The following is a 17,848-nucleotide window of genomic DNA, read 5'->3' as shown; positions in this document are numbered from 1 at the left end:
TGGAAGGCTGTGCCGTGACAGTCACGGAGTGTGTGGCTTTTGCTGTTCTGTATTAGCAGGATTAGCTGTTTCCAGAACCAGCCTTGCAATGCCTTTCCCCTTGAGAATCTTTATATTTACTATAGAAATGAAGCTGTACAAATAGACCTATAAATTTTACTTTCACTTACACGCCTTCAACACCTGTTCCGTGCACGGCTCTGTGCTGGTTCTGCACAGGGTCCGACATGCCAGCCAGGTGGAACCCTCTCCAGGAGGGGGTCACACAGCCTGAGAGAGCAGTTAAGACAGTCACACATTAGCAGTCACGTGTACAGAGAAACAGGTGCCAGGAAGTATAAGCAAATCCTGCAGAGCAAGGGGTCTTTTTCACCTGGGAGAGCCCAAGACCGCTTCACAGAGGAGGGTGCATTTGCCTTGGGCCTAAGAGGAATTTTCCTCCAAAGAAGACGGGAGAAGGCAACTGTGGTCAGAGAGAACGTAGGCACCCATTCCCTCACTGCCTCCCCCCCGCCCCCATACAAGCCAGAGTGATACCCCAGCGGGCCGGTCGGTTCACACCAGGCTCCTGCTCTTAAACCAAGTTCAAGCTCTCTGAAGAGCACAGCTCATGGTTCTTCCAAGGCCAGCCCTTCCTCTCCCTCTGCTGCTCCCCCAACCCCCTCCCCCTCTGCCCCCACTCCAGCCTAGGTCTGTGCCCCCCACGCACGTACACCTGGCTGGCGAATGCTCTCAGTCGTCCAGATGAAACAGCCTCCTCCACTAGACTCAGGCGCGCTGGTCCCTCTGCTGCAAACACTTTGCCCTCCACGCTCCCCTTCCCTGGAGCCCTCCCCGTCCCTCCTGCCCCCATCTACCCACAGGGGCTCCCAGAGGCCAAATACAGTACAATCAGGGATCCAAAACAGTAATGGCAACAAGGGATAGCAACGCATTAACTAAAAAGTAATAAGGATTCACGAGTCCTTAAGTCCCTAGTGACACATGGAAAGAGAGAGAGAATGTGAGAATATGCCCAACAACAAATCATATTTCTGAGAATACCAATTAAGAGTTGTTTTAAATTTCTCTTCCATCTATGAATTATCTTTTTCCTGGGACGAGATTTGTCCAGTAGTGGTCTTCTTCTTGCTTCTCTAGCAGGGTTTTCTCAATAGCTGGGTCTCTTGGTAGCTGGGAATGGGGCAGTCGCCAGCCCTGAGCATTGTGTCCTGGGTGGGACTCTTAGCCAGGGAGTTTTGGTTTAACGTGAGTCCTGGCAGGTGGGTTAATTGTTCCATAGGCTTCGAACCTCTTGGTACTTTGGGTGCAGGTTTTCTCCCGGGTTCTGTAAGGCAAGGGGCTTCCCTGCCAGCCGCAGCCCCCTGTGTGTTCCATGAGCTACGGTTTCCAGCCTTCCGTGGCACCCACCTCCGCACAGTGAGAGTGCCCATCCCCCGGCACCCTGGGCCTCCCCTCGCAGCTCTTGTGTTACTCCTTTCTCGGTCTTCCTGCTCCTGTGAAAGCTCCAGGAGAGCAAGGGCATCCCACCGCCTGCGGCCTGGCAAACATACCTGCCCGAAGGACTGCCGCAAAACCTCCTCTGCAAAAGCAAAGCCTTGACACGGCACAGGCCGGAAGGTGGCCCAGGAGGCCAGCATGGCCGCCACAGATGAGACTCAGGTGGGGACAGGGAGGACAGCTGGCAAGTGATGAGCTCAGGAGCCCGTGGAGAGCTCCAGAGATGCCTGGGTGGGGCAAGACTCGCGCTCCCTCGGGCTGGGGCCGCTCGGAGCACGCGCGAGCACGCACGAGGTCGCAGCCACGCGCTGCATGCACGGCAGCTTCTCCCGTGCAGCTGTGGCTGTGCCGTGGCCGCCGCGCTTCTCCGCACGTGGGCACGCGCTGGGGATCGCCCGGGTGGCTCCAGACCGACCTCTGGGATTCAGTAGTTGTGTTTTATTCTAATGCGTGTTAGAAAACCAACAACCTATCCATTGTGGTTTCCCCATAGTATTAGAGAGCTTCCTCTTTAAAGAGCATAAATTATGTTGGTGATAACCATGCTTCCAAAACCATAAATAAATAAAGAGCACACATTTAAAAGTGAGTCGAGTTAAAGAAACAGTGTTTCTGGTGGTCGGGGGTCTCAGATCTGGCAAAATCCTCCATGAGGGAGGCGGGGAGGGGCCGTGACCCAGCGCAGACTTTGGGCGGAAGCGCGTGGCCCTTGCGCCCTGACAGGCGTCCGTGGACTGTGGCGTCGCGGCCAGATAGCAAAGCAGAGACTCAGGCTGGGAGTGGCAATTCTCAGGTTGAACATGGGATTTTTTTTAAATCGAGGTAAAATTCACATAACATAAAATTAACCATTTTAAAGTGGACAGTTCAGTGGCATTTCATACATTTATACTGTCGTGCAACCATCACATGTGTGTAGTTCTAGAACGTTTTCATCTCCCCTAAAGGAGACCCTGTCCCCACCCCTCTCTTCTCCACCCCCCACCCCGTCCCCTGGCAGCCACTGATCTGCTTCTATCCCTGTGGCCCTGTCTGTTTTCACACACATAGGGCCGTACAAACAGGGCCGCTCTCACTCACCCTGACATTTGCAAGGTGCACGCGAGCCACAGCGCCCGTCAGAGCTCCGTTCCTTTCTGCGAGAGAACAAAATATTCCTCTGTATGGAGAGACCACATTTTGTTTATCTTCTCAACGACGATGGATGGATTGAACGCGCACTTTCTCTATTCTTGTTTCATCCAACAAGTGTTTGTTAAACGCCTGTTGCACACAAGCACAGGTGCCAGGTTTGGGGCTCTACGGGGCCGTCCCTGCTGTCCGCACCCTCTCTGTGTGGTGAGGAACCAGGGCGGGCGGGCAGTGGCAGGGGCGAGAGCTGCAGAGGCCGGGTGGAGCCTGGTCTGGGGGCCACACCGCCACGGAGGGCTGTGCTCGGCCTGCTGAGAGGCTTGGCCTTCGTCTTTTGGGGGACGGAGCCTCTGGGGAGCTCCAAACAGACCCCACTGTGGGGCTTCAAAGGGGCCCTTCATGAGGCCAGGTCTGCCACAAGCCCCTGCTGGCAGGAAAGGGGTGGCCCTGAGCTGGACACCCTGGGCACAAGGGCCAGAGCAGCGGGACTGGGCATTGGGGGGTGGGGGTTGCCAGGAAAGCTTAGAAGGAAAAACAGGCGGGGTTTGGGGCTTGCTTGGCCGTGGGGAGTGAAGAAAGAGGAGAAAGACGTCAAGATCCAAGGCCCAGACGCTCAACACCAGGGTGTGAGGGCGCACAGTGTTTGGCCACCACATCCTAGAGCCTGACACCGGAGCCCAGGAAAGGAGGGCCACGTCAGGTGCCAGGGCCATGGGTGCTCCGGAAGCCACCACTGGAGAGATGCTCACGTTACCCCACTGTCTGCTTCCCCTGGGAGCTGCACGGGAGGATGCGCAGTGCTGCGGAGACCCGTGGACGTGATGCAGACCAGCGTCGTCCCTTTTGCCCCTCCCGAGCGTAGCCATGGCCATGACACTGGTCATCAGAAACCGGACTATCGAGTGCGCTATAAACATTGTTGCCTGGAAACATGAGATGAGGGTTTGCAAGGCCAGGCTCTCACTACTGGGAGCAGGTGGACCCTGGTGGCCCAGGGTAGAGGGCTGTTGTGCTGGGGCTCAGAGCAGAGCTGTGGCCTGTGCAGGCCGTGGGTGGCACTGCCGTCTCCCATCTTGGTGCACACAGTCGGCCCCTGAGGACGACATGGTCGGGCGTCTCTGTCCTGGGGAGGCATGGGGCCCAGGACAGGCTAGCTAGACCCCGGCTCCAGGAAGGGAGCAGAGCCTCCAGGAAGGAGGCAGGACCAAAGCGAGACACGAGGTACCACAGGGAGGCCACTGAGAAGGGAAAGCCGGCACCAGCACAAGACACCTCTGGGAGCCAGGACCACCCACACCTGCTCGGTGGACGGCCCTCCCTGCAGGGACAGCCCAGGGCGAGCTGCCCAGGAGACAGGGCCTGGGCCTGCGGGACATAAACCATTGTCCTGGTCAGCGCAGCACATGCCCTTTACTGTCTGGTCTTGGCAGATAAGCTGTGCCTGTAATTAACAAAAATATTATTCTGCTTTGTACAGGAAGAAGAGGAGGAGTGGAAAATGTCACCGAGTGTTTTCTTTCAGACGATGGAGGAAGGAAATAACATATACAAAGGTCAGTTAGGAGGACTTGCGTGGTAAGCGAGACGTCCCTCTGTCTACCCACCACATGTGGGGAAGAGTTAGATCCCCCATCATGAAAGGCCACTAGTGTATAATTGGTGAAAGAGCAAGACACATAGGATGAGAACATCATCAAAACCTACATCCTCCTTTTGAACTCGTAAGACTTCCACTGAACATTCTCAGCTTAGTGACAGGGAAGAAAGTTATTTCCTAGATTGTTTAGACTAAGCAAATTAATACCGTATGTACAGTACAATGTCTTCATCCTATAAGACTGAGGCATGTGTCTAAATTCTGACACATGCTTCTTTTATGGGTTGTTGAGCATAATTAGCACAGCTGTAATCTGGCTGGATCTGCGGGCCTGTGAATCGGTCTTTCAAATATTTCCATGATAATTTCCTGGAACTATTATCCAATTCCTTGGGTTCTACTCCACCCTCAGGATAAATCCCAACACAGAATGACCCGCCAAGACAGCCCTGGTCCTTGGTGCTGTTGTGTAAGTTCCTGAAAAATGCAATGAGGATGTGAAGTAGAATGTTTCCCAGTGTCAGTCACTCACCTGCCCCCTTCCCAGTCCCGGTCTTACCTGGGCAGCACCGGTACTATTCTTGACTTCATGTATTTTTTAAATTCACTCACAGTTTTCACACCAATGCATTCTCACCCTAAGCAACAACGTCAACGTAGCTATAGGCTCGATGTGCTAATTACGGGAGATGAAAATGTCTGTGTACCACTGAAGTCTCTCTCACACACCACTGGCGGCAGGGGCCCACAGTGCACTGGGCACTGGTCCAGGCCGGGAGCCCAGAGGAAGTGACGACTCGGGCAGGCCTTGTCAGTCCATTGCACTGGGGAGAAAGGCGTCAGATGGGTGACCTGGCCTTTATCGAGTTCCCGAGGCGTGCGAGGCGTGTTGTTTCCCATGCTCATCTCATTTGATGTTCACAACACAGACACCGACAGAAGGCCGGCTGTCCCCAAACGCGACAGTGCAGGGCAGTTGCTGTCAGAAACACTCGCTCACTCCCATAGTCATCCAGCAAACATCGAGTGTCCCCAGTGTGTCGGACGCAGTGCCAGCCTGGATGACGCAAGGATGATACCTGCCACCAACAGCGCATGATAGCCTGGGTGTCACAGCAGCGGGTGGGGTGGGGATAGTGGCACAAACTGGGTAGTTTGCATAAATTAGGGTGACGGCTGGGAGTTACAGTAATCCGGGGGCCACGGGCCTGGCTGGGGGCACCCCTGGAACGCAGGTGTGTCTGTAACAGTAATGCCACTTAAGCCCCTGCTCCCTGTGTCATCTTGTGGTCCTTACCGCAACCCTCATTGGCTTCATGTTCTACATATCTGCCATCAGCCTTCAGGGTAATTTCCCAGCCTTCAAACACGTCAGATAACCTACCGGTTCATTTTCCCCTGAAAACCTCCCTCCTGCACCCCTCCCAGTCAGCTCCGATCCTTGGGCCCTTTCTTGGCCCTTGCTGACTGCCTGCCACTCCCTGGTTTGGGTGGGTCTCATCCCGAGACATCCCGTCACATACACCTGCATGTCATCCTGTGCTTACACTAAGGTGACAGTTTCCTGGGCATTTGGAAGGCATGGGCCCCGCCGTTCTAATGACACCACGTGAAGACAGTGAGGGCACAGGAAGAAAGCGGGAGAGAGCAGGAGCCTGCCCCGCATGGCAGCAAGTGAGGAACTCGTGCCCGAAACTGTCACATGGCGAAAGCGTATGAGCGTGGTGCGTGGCCATTGGGGAAAGCACACGGAAAACGCTGAGATGCTCCTGTGAAGCTAGACCATTCCACACGCCCTAGCGGGGCTGCAGTTCCTGCGACGCTGAGCCCCTGCACCCCTGTCCCATTGCACTGACCACATGACTGTGAACCTCTGCTCACGGTGTCCCCAGTGGGGAGACCCCGAGGGCGGGGCTTTCCATCCTTTCACTCCGAGAGCAGTGCCTGGCCCTCACCAGGCTCAAGAAGTCAAACTTTAATAACTGAACTCATTCCATGTGTTTTGAATGAATGAATTTAGGAAGGCATGCCATTGGGCAATCTAACTGGCAGGTAGACAGGTAGAACAGTGTTTATTATAATCCTTTTCCTATTCTGCCTAGAATGATGTGTATTATTTTGATAAAAGCAAAAATTAACTTGGGGAAAAATCTAATGTTCCCATGGGAAGCCAAGGCTCGCAACCTGCTCACCCTCCCAAAAGCTCTTAGAACCATCCACGCCTTTTATATGATATCACTTTCCACGAAGGCTGGAAGCCCAAGCAGCGTCCCTCCAGAGCGGCAAACCTGCAGTGTCATTTTCCTAGTTGGAGGCCGTGGCACTGGACGTGTTATCTGCCAGGTCTTTGGTAACTTAAAGAAATGAAATGTCTTCGTCTTAGCATTCTTTTCTTAAAAATCAAAGGTTTTCCTTTTCAAATAAAACATTAGCATTTTAATCACTAAGATTATCCCCGCCCGCCCGCCCCTTTCATCACCCCCCCACGTGTGAAACTGCCTTGGCCTCGCTTTTCACATGCTCGGGATAAAAGCTCTTTCTCCGCTCTAGGAGCGAGTGGGGCAGTTGGTGCCCTTTGAGGGCCGTGAATGGCTTCCTGCATTTATAAATGTCCATGAAGTTCCTGAAGGGATTGAAAAGTGCCCTGCGCAAAAGTGTCATGAGAAAAGCAAAGTTTCGGTGGAAAACTCAATCCATTTAAACCATCTACGGGGGAAATGGGCAAAGCCGCTCCCCAGTGTTTCATTTCAAAATACAGTTGCAACCTCAGAATGAGAACGTTCCAGCACACAACTGCGTCCACGCACACAGGCACCTCACGGTTTCCTTTCTGTTGAATACTCTGCATTCCTTTTCTTATTAAATTCTTTGTTTCTCAAATTTAGTGAGTCTTATTTAGTGAGGAAAAAAGGAAAAGTAGCTTTCTGAAATAAAAAAGCTATCTTGTTTAAAATATCTTAATGTAACAGGTAAGTGTTGTTGAAGATTTAATAACCCTACGAGGGGGAACTCTGGAAAGAGTTATTAGTAAATAGTACGTTACGACACGTCTGAACATTTTCTAGTATTTTCAAGGGGGAAAGCTTAAAGATTTGAACACATAAAAGGAAGCATTTATTCCTTTTCTTACATTTTATTTTTACATGTTTTTTGTACATTTTGAGGTTTTTCAGTTTAAGCTTAGGTACATCTCAGAAAATGTACTAAAAAAGAGCAATCATCTTCAAATGAGGAAATCATAAACTAGCTAGGCCCTTGGTGCACACACACTGTGCAAGCTAACCACACAATCCACCTTCCGTGGGGCTTCAGGGCAAAGAGAGATATTAGTGACTTTCAGATATTAGGGACTTAAGGTATTTTTCACATCAGCCGGATGGCACAGGCGAGCTACGCGATGCATGTGTCCTGTGCCCTGGCTCTCGGGCCGACACCCGCCAGGAGGAGCGTGTGACAGGAGAGGAACCCAGCCGGGCTCCCCAGCCCACGCCGGTGTGCCCACCCAGCCCGCCAGCCTTCTTCAGTCCTTCTCCGCTTCTGTCCTCACACCTCAGTCTGGCTGGTCACCCGGACTCAGCCTCACCTCCACCGCTGCCCTCCAACTCGTTTCCAGGGGGCACGGTCCGTGTCTCTCCCCACCCCCAGCATCCTTGAGCTCTGTGCCCCAATCCCCAGGCCATCTCTCACGTGGCCTGCCTTTCTGGGGAAGGACACATAAGTGCATTGATTCTATGAAAAATGTACCGCCTTTGTGATTTATTCGTTGTCTCTTGTAAGTCCACATTAAGCATTCTAGATGAAGTTTGGGTCCTCTCAGCATCACTGCTTTCAAAAACCTGCATGCCCAGCTTTGTGTCACGGCAGGCTGAGCCTTCACGTGTGTGTGGCGGGGGCTGAGGTCCGCCCTGCCCGGAGCACAGCTGCCTCGGACCCGCGGGGATCCAGGCGGGCTCTGCTCTGGCTGGCACCTGCTGAGCCGACCACCCGCGGCCTATCCAGGTGTAGCATGGGCCCGCGTCCCCTGTGAGTGGCGGACAGCCGTTTCTGCCCAGAAACCCCATGCCAGACACCGGCATCAGCATCTGCAGCTGCTGGGCCCGCCCCACGCTTTTTGAGAACTGGAATTGTGTTTCCACGTCCCATCTTCCTGCAGCTGTCTTGTCCCTTGAGGTCCTCGCTGACCACTCTAAGACGGACAGTCACTGGCCGCCTGGGGCCCTCTTTGCTGACACACGTCTGCTTTGGCACGTCTGTTGCCAGTGCAGCAGCCGACCTGCCGGTTCCTCTGCCCCAGGAGGCAGACTGTCAGCAAGGCACGCCGAGACCCTGGGGGCACTGCTCCGGGGCTGGCAGCAGCTGTTTGGGTTAAACTGGGAGCTTTACATGTTTTATTCCACTCACCCTCTCCCTGTATGTGTGAGGAAGGGGGCATTTTTATTTCTCAGAAAAGGCTGTCACCTGCTAAGGTCAACAGCTGGTAGGTGGTAGAGGTTCCACCTGGTCCCAGACTGTGGCCCTGGCGCCAGGCTGTGCTGCCCAGGCAGGCGTCAGGCGGCCAGATCTGCCCATTTGCCAGCTCCGAGTTGTGCATCCCAATCTTGTCACCGTCTTCCCGTCTCTCCCTGGAGTCTGGCTTTTCCCTGATCACATCGTATCTCGTCCCTCCCCTCTCGTTGCTCCCAGAGACTCAGCCTCTCCTTTCTCGCTGGGTTGCCCGCGTGATTCCCCAGGGCCTTCTCTGCTCTCGGCCTTCACATTGGATTACCCTGGCTCTCGGCAGCGGCCAGACTCAGGCTTCTGTCCCACTGTGACTTTCGAGTGTGAGCACCGCCCTCTCCTCTCCCAGTCACTCGCATCGGCCTCAGCGCCACCCCCCACCCCACCCCACCCCATGCTGCGCTCTTGGGGGGCCAAGTTGAGGAGCCTCCGTCCATCCGTTCCTGACACCACCTGCCGTGGAGGCCACAGACTCTTCTTCCTCCCAAGTTGTAGCCACCGTCTGGCAGGGGTCGGGGCGCCTCTGCCTGTCCCCCGGGGCCCCCAGGTGCCTTCCCAAGTTGGAGGTCACCACGGCGATAAGGTGAGTCCCCAGACTGGGGGGCGGTTGTCAGTTTGGTGAGTTCCGGCGAATTTCCTTCACATTCTGAATATAGATTCCGGGAAGAGACCCCGATTCCCAAACTGGCAAGTCTTGTCTTCCCGTGGGAGACCCTTCGCAAGCCCCGCTGCAAGGCCCCCATGGTTCCAAACTGCAGCATGCGTGTGGAATTCCCCTCTGAGAAATGAGCTCTATTTCAGTTTAGTGATAGGAAATTGTTCTTATTTTCTTTTTTTTTTCTTCTGGCCAATCTTTACAATTTTTATTACAAAAATTGCAGTAACATTCCTAGTGTTTCCTTTGTGATAAATGATACATTTTTTATTATCTCTGTTTTCTTTTTGTATTTATTTTTATTTCAGGATATTATGAGGGTACAAACATTTTGGTTACATTTTATGACTTTGCCTCACCCAAGCAAGGATTAGAGGCATGCCCTTCCCCTCTACAACATTCACCATGTCCATTAGCTGTGAGTTCACCCTCTCCCCCCACCCTGCACCCCCAGTCCCTGGAGAATATTACTACCATGTGAGCAGCATGGCGTTGATCAGTTAGTGCCAATTTGGTGGTGAGTACATGTGGAGCCTATTCTTCCGTTCTTGTGATACTTCACTTTGGAAGATGGACTCAAGCTCTATCCAGGAAAATATAAGAGGTGCTAGATTACTGTCATTTCTTATCATTGAGTAGTATTCCATTGTATACATATATCATATTTTATTAATCCACTCATGGATGGACGGGCACTTGGGTTGTTTCCACATCCTTGCAGTAGTAAATTGTGCTGTCACAAACATTCGGGTACAGATACCTTTATTATAGAATGCCTTTTGCTCTTTGGGGTGCTGGATTGAATGGTATTTCTATTTTTAGCTCTTTGAGGTATCTCCAAATTCTTTTCCACAGATGTTGCACTAATTTGCAGTCCCACCAGCAGTGTAAGAGTGTTCCTGTCTCTCTGCATCCTAACCAGCATTTGTTGTCTTGGGATTTTTTGAGCGAGGCCAATCTCGCTGGGGTTAGGTGGTATCTCATTGTGGTTTTGATTTGCATTTCTCTAATGATTAGAGATGTTGAGCACTTGTTTATATGTTTGCTGGCCATTATTCTGTCTTCTTTTGAAAAGATTCTGTTCATTTCCTTTGCCCATTTATTGATGGGGTTGTTTGTTTTTTTTTTTTCTTGTTGAATTTTTTAAGTTCTAGATAGATTCTTTTTATCAGCCCTTTATCAGATGTGTAGAGAGCAAAAATTTTCTCCTATTCTGTAGGCTGTCTATTTGCTCTAATGGTAGTTTCCTTGGCTATGCAGAAGCTTTTTAATTTGATCAGATCCCATTTATTTTTGTTGCTGCTGTGATTGCTTTGGGGGTCTTCTTCAAAAATTTTTTGCCTAGGCTGATGTCTAAAAGGGTCTTCCCAACATCTTCTTCTAGAATTCTTAAGATTTCATGCCTTAGATTTAAGTGTGTTATCCATCTTAAATTGACTTTTGTGAGAGGTGAGAGGTGGGGATCCAGTTTCAGTCGTCTGTATGTAGCTATCCAGTTTTCCCAGCACCTTTTATTGAAAAGAGATTCTTTTCCCCAGTGTATATTTTTGTCTGCTTTGTCAAAGATTAGATTACCATATTCGGGTGGTTTCATCTCTGGATTCTCAGTTCTGTTCCAAAGGACTATGTTATTCCTATTTTCTCCAAGGTCAGCTTTCTCTAGGTCCATCCTCCTAACCGTCAAGATAAGACAAAAGGGAAATTTAAAATATATGATTGCAAAAACATCCAAAAAGTAATTCAAAAATATAGCTGTTGAATTAGGGGAAAGTCATGGGTATTTGTGTGTTTAGTTTTGTCTGTTTTATAATAGGGGGTGAGGGTAAATTACTGGAGATTGTTCAACAGACAACAAAATCTTTCATATTTTAGCGAATAATTTGAATAATAAAAGTAATATAAAACATACTACAAAAAGAGTAACCTATAGTTCTATAATCCCACCACCAGCATGTTGTTTTTACATGGTTATAATCCTAGAGTACGATACTATTTGCATAACAATTTTTTGCTTGATATTTTCACATTAGCAATTTTCTTTTTAAGATATTATACAAGTACATATATTAATCTCATAACTCATTCAGAACTTTTATTCTATGCAATAGATATAAAGTTAGACTCACGTTTATACTGTAATAGCTGCTTTCATTAATTTAAATAATGAAAAAGTTTTTTAATTTTCTTTTTCTTTATCCTTCTGGACTATAGACATGTGGATGAATAAAGACGAATCTTGGAATTTCCCTCAAGACTATGATCCAGAACTGGTCAAAGAGGAGAAATGGAAAGAATTAGAGTCAGAGCTAAGGGTGCAGGTATAGCTGCATTTTCTGTCATAGTAATGACAGGTCATCTACTGCAGTGATTGTGCTTCTTCACTATTTGCTATTAATGACCTATCTCATAGTTTCACATGGAAAATGCAGGGCATGCAAAGTCACCTAAAAGCAGTACGTTTTGTATTTACCTAGGTTGATGAGTTGATGAGACAAGAACTAAAAAACTTGAAACTAGCTGTGAACAGAGAAAGGGAATTCCCAGGCAAACCAGGAAAGAAGAAAGATAAGGTGAGTAGTGAATGAACGTGGGGAGGGAGCAGGTTGACTCATGACAAGGAGCCCATGCAGCAGCACATTGGGGAGGGCTTCCTGTGGACGCCTCACAAAGAAACACACCTTCCTTTGGTAACTTGGTCCACCATTTAGCCCTTAGGCCATGGCCTCATAAATGGGACAGATCCAACCATCTGGGAGTGACCTCCCCCAACCCCATCCGCCACAGATTCTGATCACCCAAGCCCCACAGGTAGGACAAGAACTATCAAAGAAGCCAGCATTCATGCCCCCCATCCCATGCTGGGGGTGGTCTACAGGGGGCCATGGCAATGAGCAGGTTCCATACAGAGATCATAGAGAAAGGAGTCAGATGAACTGAATCGTAAGTTGCCACCAAGCCATCTCATACTGGTTTACTTTTTTCTTAGAGGTGTTGGGAGTGGTGGTTTGGTTTTATTTTACTTTATTTTTGTTTCAATAGATTTAGGGGGTACAGGTGGAGTTTTGTTACATGGATATGTTGTATAATGGTGAAGTCTGGGCTTTTAGTGTTCCCATCACCAGAGTAGTGTACATTGTACCCAATAGGGAACTTTTCATCCCTCACTCCCCACCCTCCCTCCTTCCGAGTCTCCAGCGTCCATTGTGCCGTCTGCCCGACCCTGCGTACCTGTGGCTCAGCTCCCACTTGTAAGTGAGAGCATGCGGTCTTTGGATTTTCGTTCCTGCGTTACTTCTCTTAGGACAATGGCCGCTAGTTCCATCCTCACGGTGGGTTAGGGTAGCTTTCAAAGGTCAGAGCACTCAAAGTTGATTCACTCGGGCCCCTACCTCTGCCTCCATCCTAGAGACAGCCTTGCTTGCCATCCGGGCCAGTGTGTCCAAGGTAGAGCTAAGCCTGCGTCTCACAGCGAGTCTCTGCTTCTGTGACAGCTTTCTCTACGTTCCACAGCTGCTCCGCTGTCCCTGTGATTCACACATTCTCTCTTGTATTTTGTCACACATCCAGACGCATTGGTGCCTAGTTTTGCCACCTCAGGAGCCAGACGGTCTCTTTAGAGTGACTCTACCTTGATCTGTTTTGTACTAATGTGGTGTAACTCTGAAGGCAACTGAGTTTCCCTCTTAGCTCTGTTCTGAATTTCCATCGCTGCAGTCTGATAACACTGATTTAACAACCAACAACCATCTACGGATGAAAGCACCTTCACAAGAGCTCTGGAGTCCAAGAGAGGGGGTGAAACACCCCGTTGGAGCACAGAAACATTTAAAAAGATGCAACAAAGAGATTAAAAGGAAAAGTGTCACTTTGCCTATGTCACTCCTCCACGAAGCCTACACATTTCCTAGGCCCGCTTGCTGTCCCTGGCAGGAAAGGGACAGAGAAGTGAGCATCTGACTTCACCGCCTACCCACCACCAGGCCACTCACCTGCAGACCTCAGCACTACAGGCATCTTACAAACCCTGACACCAGGCAGGTCTTTGGACACCAGCATCAGAAAAGAATCAAAGTATGTCACTACAAAAAACTGTCAAATTACAAAGGAAGACAGTGAGAGAAGAACAAAAGAACCACAAAACAGAAAAAAAATTGATAGGTCCTTACCTATCAATAATTACTTCAAATGTGGATGAATTAAACTCACCAATCAAAAGATATAGAGTGGCTCAATGGATTAAAAGAAAACAAGATCCAACTATATACTATCTACAAGCGATTCACGTTAGATTTAAGGACACATATAGGCTGGAAGAGGGGATAGAAGATATTTCATGCAAATGGTAACCAAAGAGAGCAGAGGTGGCTACACTTATACAAAACAGTCAAGTCAAAACTGTCAGAAGAGACCAAAAAGATCATTACATAATGGTAAAAGGGTCAATTCAATGGGAAGCGATGACAATTATAAATATATATACACCCTTCATCAAAGCACCTGAACATATAAAGTGAATATTGACATATCTGAAGGGAGAAACAGCAATATAATAATAGTAGGAGACTTCAATATCCTACTTCTATAATGGATATACCATCCAGACAGAAAATCAGTAAGGAAACACATACCACTGTATACCAATGGTCCTAACTCCTAACAGTTATTCTACCTGGTTGCAGCAGAGTACACATCATTCTCAGGTACACATAGAACATTCTAAAGGATGCTCTCCGCATCCTGGGTCACAAAACAAGTCTTAATAAGTTTAAGAAGATTGAAAACATTCCAGATAGCCTCCAACCACAGTGGGATGAAACTAGGATTCAGTAACAAAAGGAATATGGAAAATTCACAAATAATGGAAATTAAACGACACTCTCTGAACATCGGGTCAAGGAAGCAATCTAAAGGAGAATTAGAAAATATCTCAAAGCAAAAATGAAAACACAACATGCCAAACTTTATAGCAAGAGCAGTACTAAGAGGGGAACTTACATAAATGCCTACATTAAAAAAGAAGAAAGATCTCAAATAAACAACCTAACATACCTCAAGGAACCAGAAAAAGAGGAAACAGTAAACCCAAAGCCAGCACAAGAAAGGAAATAATAAAGATTAGAGCAGAAATAAATGAAATAGAGAATTAAAAAAAATGATGAAACTAAGAGTTGGTTTTCTGAAAAGATTTTTAAAATTGGCAAACTTTATGCTAGACTAAGAAAAAAGAGTGAAAGCTCAAATACATAAATTCAGCAGTGGAAGAGGAGACATTATAACCAATGTCACAAAAATTTAAAAGATAACAAAAAACTATTATCAACAATTATACACTAAATGGACAACCTAGAAGAAGTAGATAAACTTCTGCAAACATACAACCTACCAAGACTGAATCGACAAGAAATAAACAGTTTCAACAAACCAATAGTAAATAGAGATTAAATCAGTAACCAAAAACCTTCTTGGGATGCTGGAACACAAAAGGAGATTAAGGAAAAATACGTGGAAACCTAATGAACTGTGCATTTTCATTGATGATATTGTGCCAATATTGGTTCCTTCGTTGTGATAAATGTACCTTAGTAATGTAAGATGTTGATAGGGAAAGCTATGTAAGGGGTATACAGGACCTCTCTGTACTATTTTTGTAACTTTTTTGTAAATATAAACTATTGTAAAATTAAAAGGTTTTATTTGCAGATGACATGATTGTCTATGTAGAAAAATCCCAAGGAATCTACAAAGAAAGTTCTAGAAACAATAAGTGAGTTCAGCAAGGTTGCAGGATACAGGATAAACCTGCATTTCTATATACCAGCAATAGACCCATGGATACCAAAATTAAATATAGCATCATTTAAAATCACTCAAAAACTGTAGGTGTAAATCTAACAAAACAGGTACAAGACTTAGATGTTAAAACTGCACAAAGCTGATGAAAGAAATCAAAGAAAGCTAAATAGACTGACATACCATGAGAGGTACTCAACAAACCAATAACAAAGAGATTAAATAAAGAGAAATGGCAGTTCTCTCCACATTGATATACAGGTTGAATTCAACGCTATCAAAATCCCAGAAACATAATTTGTAGATATAGATGAGATTATTCTAAAATTTATATGGAGAAATAATGGAACTAAAATAACTGAAGCAATTTTGAAAAAGGAATAAAGCGAGAAGGATCGATTCACCCAGGTTTATGGCTGGTTGTACAGCTACAGTGACCAAGGCTGTGTGCTGTTGGGAGCGGAAGAGACAGACACACGGACAACGGAACAGGACAGAGAATGCACAGCAGCCCGCCCAGGTCTGCCTGGCTGATTTTGACAAAGGTGCAAAAGCGCTTCAAAGGGGGAAAGACACCCTCTTGGATAAATGGTGCCGGAGCAACTGGACATCCATGAGCAAAAGGAAATGAACCTAAGTCTCGCACACTGTCTGAAAATTAATTCGAAATGGGTCACAGACTCTACTTTTAGAAAAAGATATAGAAGACGTTTAGAATCTAAGGCTAGACAAAGAGTTCTTAGAATTAATACCAAAAGCACAATTCATAAAAGGAAATATTGGACTTCCTCAAAATTAAAACTTTTGCTCTGTGAAAGGCGCTGTTAAGAGGATAAAAAGACACGCTACAGACTGAGAGGAAATATTTGCAAACCACATATCTGACAAAGAGCTAGTATTCAGAACACACAAAGAACCTCAAAACTCAAAAGTTAGACAACAAGCAACCCAGTGAGAGAATGGCCGAGAGACAGGAAGAGACATTTCACTGACGGGGACGCAGAGACGGCAACAAGCGCGTGAACAGAAGCTCGGCATCGCCGGCCACCGGGGTGACGCACACAGAACCGTGATGACAGCGCTACCCCCTGTTAGCGCGGGTGGAATAAGCACCAGCGACAGCACCGAGGGCCGGGGAGGGTGGGAGGAGCTGGACCGCTGGCACGCTGTTGGTGGGCATGTGGAGTGGCACAGCCACTGGGCGTCACAGTTGGGCTGTTGTTTTTGTTTTTGTTTTTTATTTTTTCTTTCTTCCAGCATGTTATGGGGGTACAAATGTTAAGGTTACGTGTATTTCCCTTGCTGCTGTCCCCCCTCGAGTCAGAGCTTCAAGCGTGGGCTATTGTTTTAGAAAGCCAAACGTGCACGTCCTGTACAACCCAGCATTGCACTCACGATGTTCATGCCAGAGAAACGGGGACTTGTGTTCACTAGTGAATTCTTAAAATCTTACGTTGCCTCGGCGTCTGTGCTGAATATTAAGTTTAACTTTCTCGTACTGGAAGCAGGGCTTAGTCGACCCGTCACTGTCCCCAGTTCCCTACCTCCCCCAACTCCTCAGCGTCATCCGCCCAGATGACAACCGCCTCCTTAAACAACAACCGCCTCCTGGCGCCCACCGCCCTGTGGGACGGCTAGATACAGCCTCCCCGACTGGCCCCGCTGACCCCACACCCCACACGGACAGCACAAATACGCCCCAGTGACTGACACCCATGTGTCACAGCATGGTGCCACAGAACTCACGCCTGCTTGCTGTAAACCCTCTTCCTCCTCCTCCTCCTCATCCTCCTCCTCCTCCTCATCCTCCTCCTCCTCCTCCTCATCCTCCTCCTCCTCCTCCTCCTCGCCAGGGCTCCCTGGGGACTGGCTGTTTCAGTAGGAGCGGATTGGACACAGGTCAGACCAGAGCCACAAGGGCATCTGCCACTATAAACAGGTCTCCTGTGAGAGAAACATCTGGTCACCGGGCAGACACCCAGGCACTGGGCCGTCCACCAGGATCAAGAAGTGTTCCGTAAAAGGCACACTGAACACCCAGTCCCCGAGCCCCGTCAGGGCAGGGCTGGACTCTATACCCACTCTCCAGAGACAGGCCTCAGGGCCACATTAGAGAAAAATTCAACACACACACACACACGCACGCACACACACACACACACACACACACACACACACACACTTACAGCTGCTCACTTAATGCATACTAGCCTGACACTGGAAACAGCGACAAGAAGGAACCAGCTATTGATACACACGACGACCTGGGTGAGTTTCTGGAGAATTCTGCTGACTCGGAAAAGCCAACCCCCACAGGCTGCACTCTGAGGTTCTGTCTATGCAGCATTCTTAAAAGGACACAGTTACAGAAATGGAGAACAGATCGGTGGTTTCCAGGGGTTAGAGACAGGGTGGTCTTGGGAGGGAAGCGGCTGTCACTATAAAAGGGGGGCACGAGGGTCCCTGTGGTGATGGAGACGCGCTTTGCCCAGTCCCCGTGGACATCCTGGCTGTGCTCTTGCGGGACAGCTGTTCTTCGAGGCGCGGCCACGGGAGAAACCCGGGGGAGGAACGCGCCGTGTGCCCGTACTGTCTCTTACAACTGCGTGTGAATCCGCCGTTATCTTAAAACAGAAAATTAAGTTTTAAAAACCTGAAGGACATGAATGAAGTTTGGC

General features: G+C 48.5%; 1 protein-coding gene across 2 annotated transcripts in view; it reads left to right on the top strand.

Annotated features, from left to right (window-relative positions):
• DRC11 (dynein regulatory complex subunit 11) overlaps positions 1-17,848 on the top strand; it is a 149,919-nt gene that overhangs the window by 82,169 nt on the left and 49,902 nt on the right. For both annotated transcript variants that reach the window (XM_076006077.1, XM_012754502.3), the window contains 3 exons: positions 4,109-4,184; positions 11,592-11,698; positions 11,855-11,950. In XM_076006077.1, coding sequence (XP_075862192.1) covers positions 4,109-4,184; positions 11,592-11,698; positions 11,855-11,950 — 279 coding nt within the window. The remainder of the gene's footprint in view (positions 1-4,108; positions 4,185-11,591; positions 11,699-11,854; positions 11,951-17,848) is intronic.

Source organism: Microcebus murinus, chromosome 8, assembly GCF_040939455.1.
Source record: "Microcebus murinus isolate Inina chromosome 8, M.murinus_Inina_mat1.0, whole genome shotgun sequence".
Taxonomy (NCBI): Eukaryota; Metazoa; Chordata; class Mammalia; order Primates; family Cheirogaleidae; genus Microcebus; species Microcebus murinus.
The sequence above is the reverse complement of the archived record's forward strand: the minus strand, read 5'-3'. Positions and strand labels throughout refer to the sequence as shown.